General features: G+C 37.6%; 1 protein-coding gene across 1 annotated transcript; it reads left to right on the top strand.

Annotated features, from left to right (window-relative positions):
- Positions 1-1,470: 1,470 nt before the first annotated feature.
- On the top strand, positions 1,471-5,036 carry LOC137043270 (extracellular calcium-sensing receptor-like). Its single transcript, XM_067419465.1, has 6 exons — positions 1,471-1,694; positions 2,128-2,419; positions 2,590-3,417; positions 3,536-3,763; positions 3,915-4,038; positions 4,123-5,036. The coding sequence occupies exons 1-6, from the start codon at positions 1,471-1,473 to the stop codon at positions 5,034-5,036; spliced, it is 2,610 nt and encodes an 869-aa protein (XP_067275566.1).
- Positions 5,037-7,303: the final 2,267 nt, after the last annotated feature.

The raw sequence follows: 7,303 nt of genomic DNA, 5'->3' as shown, positions 1-7,303 counted from the left end.
GTTATATCTTGGTTTGATTTGAGTATTTTCTTTTCATATATATTGTTATATGATTGTATTAAGGTTAGGTGTGATAATGATATTCTGTTGTAAAGGTTAATTGTTTTGAGTTTATTTGGTAATTGTATTATTTTGACATTTACCTTATTTTTGTTTGGTAGAGGCTAAATGGGTATATATAGCATTATGGGAGAAGTAGAGTGAGTCAGTATTGTCCAGCCACCTTAGCCCTCTGACTTTTGGTTTTGAGTTAGATTTTGATTTGTTTACAGGGGAGATTTATTTTTAGGCCTGTTTGACTTTTGTTAATTTCAGTTAGCATAAATCTTAAGTTTTTTTGATTTTGTATGACTTTTGTTGGAATCTGCCCCTGTATATAATTTTTGTGTTGGAAGCAATAAACTTCCACTTCTTTTCTACTATCTGTCCTGCCTGTTCTTGGCCTCAACTACCACAAATGTTTTTAATTTTAACATTGGTCTATGTTTAAATGTTTTGCCACTTGTGTGAGCAACATATAAATATGAAGTATATTTAATATAAGTATTTTATACTTAAATCCACAAGATTCAGTGTTGCCACCCCTCATAGTTCTCGTGCCACCCCCTTGCCACCCCATGAATAATTTTCTAAGATTAATTATATTAAATAATTTTATAAGATTGCAGCAAATAAATAATGCTTACGTCAGCGGCCATGACACTGAACAAGCAATTGTTATTAGTTCAAAATGGCAAACAGGCAAAGTTATTATGCGAGTTAACTCGATTCGAAATGCAAATCTGCAAAGATGCATAAATCCATCACTGTGACATAAAGTGGACTTTTACAGCTGAAATGATGAGTTAATTAAACATGATTGGAACAAGAGGGGAATATTGTAAAGCATCACAATCAGGTACAGGGAAGGGAGATGACAGCTTTAAGGTTAGGTAGGCTGAGACAAAAAAAAACTTGTTTATTGACTTGTTAAGAGCAGTTTATTGTGGAATATGAGACAATTGGGCCCAGTAGGGTCTGTGTCTTCACGCTGGGTTCGGTTCCAGCTATCAAATAATAGACGGGTCCATATCGGTTCCGATTACAATATTTTTGGCATTTCTCGGCTCTGCAAGGCTCCAGGTCCTTTTGAAATAATAGACGGGTCCAGGTCGGTTCTGTGTAGCACATTACAGGTCTCTTTGGGCTCGGGTATGAATTTTTGGTGCAGAAACAATGTTTGCTCACTTAGCCTGGCTTCCAGATATGAAATATGGATTTGTCTTTTATTTAATTTATTATATTTTATATTTCCTTTTTACTGAAACAATAAACACTTTTTGTTTTATAATAAGGATCCAAAATAGCAGAAATGATGTCCTCATTTCCAGAGAGGCCAGTGGCACCGCCTCCTACATAAAAAAGAAAAAAAAGTACCACACACAATTAATATAAAATCAGTAAGCTGAGTGAAGAGTGACATAGACAAGGATGTGGGTAATGCTGTATATTTGTTTGTTGCTGTCTAGTAGCTATATCTGTATAGCTTTGATGGTCAGTTCAGGTACTTGTCAGCTCCAGGGACACTTTACATTGAATGGGATGTTCCAGGATGGAGACCTTCTCATTGGTGGTCTGTTTGAAGTTCAGAGGTACCTCAAAGTATTCCCTGAGCTGAGCTTCAGAAACGAGCCAAAACTACCACACTGTGAACTGTGAGTCTGGACTATAACCAACTAAAAAAACTTAAGACATTAATTGTTATGACTGCAAATACATTGTAACTAGTAAATGATCATTTAGTATAGGCAGCTGATAACATTTCATGATGGGTTACAGGACTGAAATCATTCACAAAATGTGTTTATATATATATATATATATATATATATATATATATATATATATATATATATATATATATATATATATATATATATATATATATTGTCTCATGTATATATATATATATATATATATATATATATATATATATATATATATATATATAGTATATACACTTTTTAACAGAGTATACAATTTAAAATATTGTGTTATGAAATTCATGTAATCTCTTACACATATTTCTATTATTACAGTTAGTATTACTAAGTTAATGACAATTGAATTTGTATTGTTTTTCTCTAGCTTCTATATGACAAGCTTCCAGCAAGCACTAACAATGGTTTTTGCAATTGATGAGATTAATAACAATCTCAACCTGCTTCCTAATATAACACTTGGTTATCAGATCTACGACAACTGCTTAAGGCTTGGAGTGGCATTCCGTGGTGCCACAGCTCTGGTTAGCGGGAAAGATGAGACTCTCCCTGACCTCAACTGCAAAGGCCCACCACCAGTGATTGGAATCGTAGGTGATCCAGGTTCTACTCATTCTATTGCAATTTCCAGTGTCCTGGGACTGTTTCGACTGCCTATGGTAAGGTACTTCACATTATACTTTATATTTACTGTGCAATAGCAGAACATTGTGTGAAAATATAAACAAACCTGCTTCACACAAACACAAAATTATAATTGAAAACCCAATGGCTTTCAAACTGACAAGATTTTGTTCACCTTCCTTTGTTGCTTGTCTCTTGTAATCAGGTTAGCTACTATGCCACCTGTTCCTGTTTAAGTGATAAGAAAAAGTACCCCTCTTTCTTCAGAACAATCCCCAGTGATGCCTTCCAGGTGCGGGCAATGGTTCAGATATTGAGACATTTTGGATGGACCTGGGTTGGTCTCTTCTACAGTGATAATGACTATGGCATCTATGCTGCTCAGTCCTTCCAGCAGGAAATGCAGCGGTTTGGATATTGTGTTGCCTTTTCTGAAATACTCCCCAATGATAACAACCCCAGAGATATTCAACAAATAATGGGAGTGATTCAAACCTCTACAGCTAGAGTGGTAGTCGTTTTTTCTGCTTCATCCTTGCTGATACCTTTGATGGACCGAGTTGTGTTGCAGAACATAACAGGCAGGCAATGGATTGCAAGTGAGGCTTGGGCCACCTCACCTGTGTTTCGCACAGCGCGTTTTTTGCCCATCCTAGGGGGCTCACTGGGAATTGCTATCAGGCGTGGGGAGATTAAGGGGCTTCATGACTTTCTGTTACGTCTTCGTCCCAACAATGACCAAAGAAATAATATAGTGAGGATATTCTGGGAGAACATGTTTGGTTGCAGTTTTGAAACTGAGGGTAAGAAGACAGAAGGAGAGCAAGTGAAAAAGGTCTGTACAGGACAGGAGGATCTGAGTACCACAAACTCACCATACACTGATGTTTCGGGGTTGAGAGCATCTTATAATGTGTATAAAGCAGTTTATGCCCTAGCACATGCGCTTCATGACCTGATGCAGTGTGAGGAGGGGAGAGGACCATTCAGTGGGAACAGTTGTGCTGACATAACAAATCTGAAACCCTGGCAGGTGAGACCCACAGGTTATCTGGACATATAGATTAACTAAACATGACAAAATATATGCTCTATATTAATTAAAATGTCAGATAAACATATATCACCTGTCCTGTCTTCAAACTGTACAGCTGGTTCACTACCTGCAGAAAGTGAACTTCACCACAGGCTTTGGGGATCATGTGTCATTTGATAAAAATGGAGATGCTCGGGCTATCTATGATGTGTTGAACTGGCAGCCAAGCTCTGATGGGTTAATAAAGCTCCACAAGGTCGGTGTAGTAAATGAAGGGGCAACAACAGGGATGATGCTCACACTGGATGAGGATGCATTTTACTGGAACTTTGAGACAAAAAATGTAATTAACTTTGAATGTTAAATGTCATCCTTTTACATGTAAAAATACTATTAAAAGCTATGATAAGAAAATGCATTAATAGAAAAGCCAAGCTTATCATTATGTAAAGTAGATGACAAACATGACTGATTACAGATGATATCTCTTTTAGCCCCTACGGTCAGTGTGCAGTGAGAGCTGCCCCCCAGGAACCAGACGAGCCACAAAGAAGGGCCTTCCTGTCTGCTGTTTTGACTGCTTGCCATGCAGAGATGGAGAGATTTCTAATACAACAGGTGAGGAGATTTGTGGATTTTTTTTCCTTCAAATAAAATTTGAAAGTAATTTCCTCTTAAAAATCCTTTTTTTTTAACCCACAGATGCTGTTGAGTGTGTGCTGTGTCCAGATGAGTTCTGGTCCAATCCAGATAAGGATAAATGTGTCCCTAAAGAAGTTGAGTTTCTGTCCTATGAGGATCCTCTGGGCATCTCTCTGGCCACTGCATCTCTGCTTGGCACCTGCTTCTGTGCTCTTGTGATGATTGTCTTTGCTTATCACCATAACACACCCATAGTACGTGCCAACAATTCAGAGCTCAGTTTCTTGCTTCTTGTGTCACTTAAACTGTGTTTCCTGTGTGTGCTACTGTTCATTGGTCAGCCACAGTTGTGGACATGTCAGTTAAGACATGCTGTGTTTGGCATTAGCTTTGTCCTGTGCATCTCCTGCATCCTGGTTAAGACTATGGTGGTAATAGCTGTGTTTAAGTCATCTCGGCCAGAGAGCAAAGGAGCGATTAAATGGTTTGGAGCAGCACAACAAAGATGCACAGTTCTGTTCCTAACAGTCCTTCAGGTTGTGATATGTGCAGTCTGGCTCTCAACTGCCTCTCCATCACCCCATAAAAATAACCAGTATATCCGCTCTAAAATAGTCTATGAATGTGCTATTGGCTCAGTGGCTGGTTTTTCTATGCTGCTGGGATACATTGGACTGCTAGCAGCAGGAAGTTTCTTGTTAGCCTTCCTGGCGAGAAATCTTCCAGATAATTTTAATGAAGCAAAATTCATCACTTTCAGCATGTTAATCTTCTGTGCTGTGTGGATTGCATTTGTTCCAGCATATGTGAGCTCACCAGGGAAATATTCAGTTGCTGTGGAGATTTTTGCGATTCTCTCTTCAAGTTTCGGATTACTGGTGGCCATATTTGCCCCAAAGTGCTACATCATTCTTTTGCATCCAGAGAGAAACACTAAAAAAGCAATCATTGGACGAGAAACACAAAATAAATAGTTTTATATTATTTTTGTCCACCATCTACAGACACATTTGTGACAGAATCAACCAAAAATCGATCAATCAATCAATCAATCAATCAATCAATCAATCAATCAATTTATTTTGTTTTTTTTACACACACACACACACACACACACACAAGTACACACACAAAACACACATTTGGGTTTCCATGTTTTACAAAGACGGGACTTTCCATAGACATAATGATTTTTATATTGCATAGTGTAGTCTCCAAACCTAAACCTTATCCCTCTAACCTAAATCACAGAAACATTTTTTACCGCTATAAAAAGTAGTTAAATATAAAAATGTTCAATATCTGGTATGGTTTATTGCTCATACCTAGGTAAGATTTTTTTTTTCTGTATTCGGTTTGCAGTCCCACTGGCCGTCTTAATGCCTTAAGCATCATTACGTTATGATGCCCGTTGCTTGAGGCCCCCAAAGCACTTGCTGCCCTACACGCAGCACGTGGTGGGAGCGGCGGCACTGTCGGCTTTAATTAACTCCCTAGGGTCGGCAGAGACGCCAGAGCATGCACATCACATTTTTTTCTTATCAGTGTGAAAGAAACTTAAATGTATTTGTCGATTTTGGTCATACAGATAAGTGTTATACATAATTCAATGTAGGTGTCTACACATCTGTTAGGTGTCTACTTTTATTTGTGTCAGAGGGCCCCCTAAAAAAAATTTTTATACGAGATGGACGTTTAGCACGGACAATCATCTGCACGTCTGCGTTGAACGTGCTTCTTATGTATGCTTGTAGCAAATTCAAATATCATGCATCTATAAATATAATTAAAATACTGAGCAATATTGCATATTATATTTGTATTGCACATATGTACTTGATCTTTGGTTGAAATAATTTAAATCTGTAAATCTCCTTTTCAAATTTTTTTCTTTTCATTTCATTTAAATTTCTTGTTCAAATAAATACAAATACATTTATTTTTAAATAAATAAGAATATTATTAAATATTAACCCTCTAGGTGCCAGGCGTCTTCTGACCCTGCGCCTCTCCGCGATCGCGGCAACAGTAATGTGGTGGAGACTTTATCTAATGCCACTGGGTATGTTAGACAAGGTTGAAGTATTCATAGGGCAGTTTGGGGGCAATGTGGAGGCAGGGTGGAAGTCAAAATGACAATGACAGTGGCCCAGGCTGTGCACACTCTGCGGCGTGCGAGGCAGATCTGGGCGCGCTGCTCGTAGCAGGAACAGATGCGATGTGCCACGGGGCAGGGGCTAATATGCATAATATATAATATATATGTGCTCCATGCATGGAATCAGAGTGCCTACTGTATGTAGTAAATGAAAAATCTCTACAGCAAAAGGCAAACCGCTACATGTATTCAGTTTGTTTCTACCATTTATTAGTAATGATTTACACAGTTTGTTTACTATTTACTATTTATCTGAACATTCATTATCGTGCAATATAGCACACAGAAGGTGAGGGACATTTTGGGGGGAAAGAAGTGCTGCATTTTATCATGTAAACATGCGGCTTTTCATGAAAATTCTATAATCCAAGATTGCCACCACATTACAACGTCATAATATGCATATTAGATGGGAAAATGTAATCCCTACATAAATTTTGGGTCATCCTTAATATTTCTCTAATTTACATTAAGTTTATCTTTTATCACTTTTAAGATATAGCCTTTTGAAATTAAGATGTCAAAATCGAATGTTTTAGGAAAAAAAAAAAATTCTAATGCCTAAAGGGTTAAAATTACAGCCTTAAGTTATTGTCTAGGCAGTTATTTATTGAAAATGGCCCCAAAGCACCATCTAGTAGTCAAACTTATATAATACTGTTATAAGCTGTTTAAATGTTAGTACAGTAACTGCACTGACTGTGGGGAACATTATAATATGGCAAGTCTAAGCCACACAACATTGCTCAGACAGTTCCATGTGTCATTTCACCACATAGCCTACTGTTGCTACATTAAATTAACAAAGGTATTGGGAAACCCCTCCAAATCAGGTAATTCAGGTAATCCAATCACTTCCATGACCACAGATGTATAAAATCAAGAAGCTAGGCATGCAAAACGCTTCTACAAACATTTGCCACCTGTGCAACAAGTCCATTTGTGAAATTGCCTCATTACTAAATGTTCCATGGTCAACTGTAAATGGTATTATAACAAAGTTAAATCAATTAGGAACAACACCAACAGGTCAAATAAAATCACAGAAGGGATTTCACACAGTGCCCAGAAGTCGCCAACTTT

The sequence above is a fragment of the Pseudorasbora parva genome, chromosome 16, assembly GCF_024679245.1.
Source record: "Pseudorasbora parva isolate DD20220531a chromosome 16, ASM2467924v1, whole genome shotgun sequence".
NCBI classification, from domain to species: domain Eukaryota; kingdom Metazoa; phylum Chordata; class Actinopteri; order Cypriniformes; family Gobionidae; genus Pseudorasbora; species Pseudorasbora parva.
This window is presented reverse-complemented; position numbering and strand designations above follow the sequence as displayed.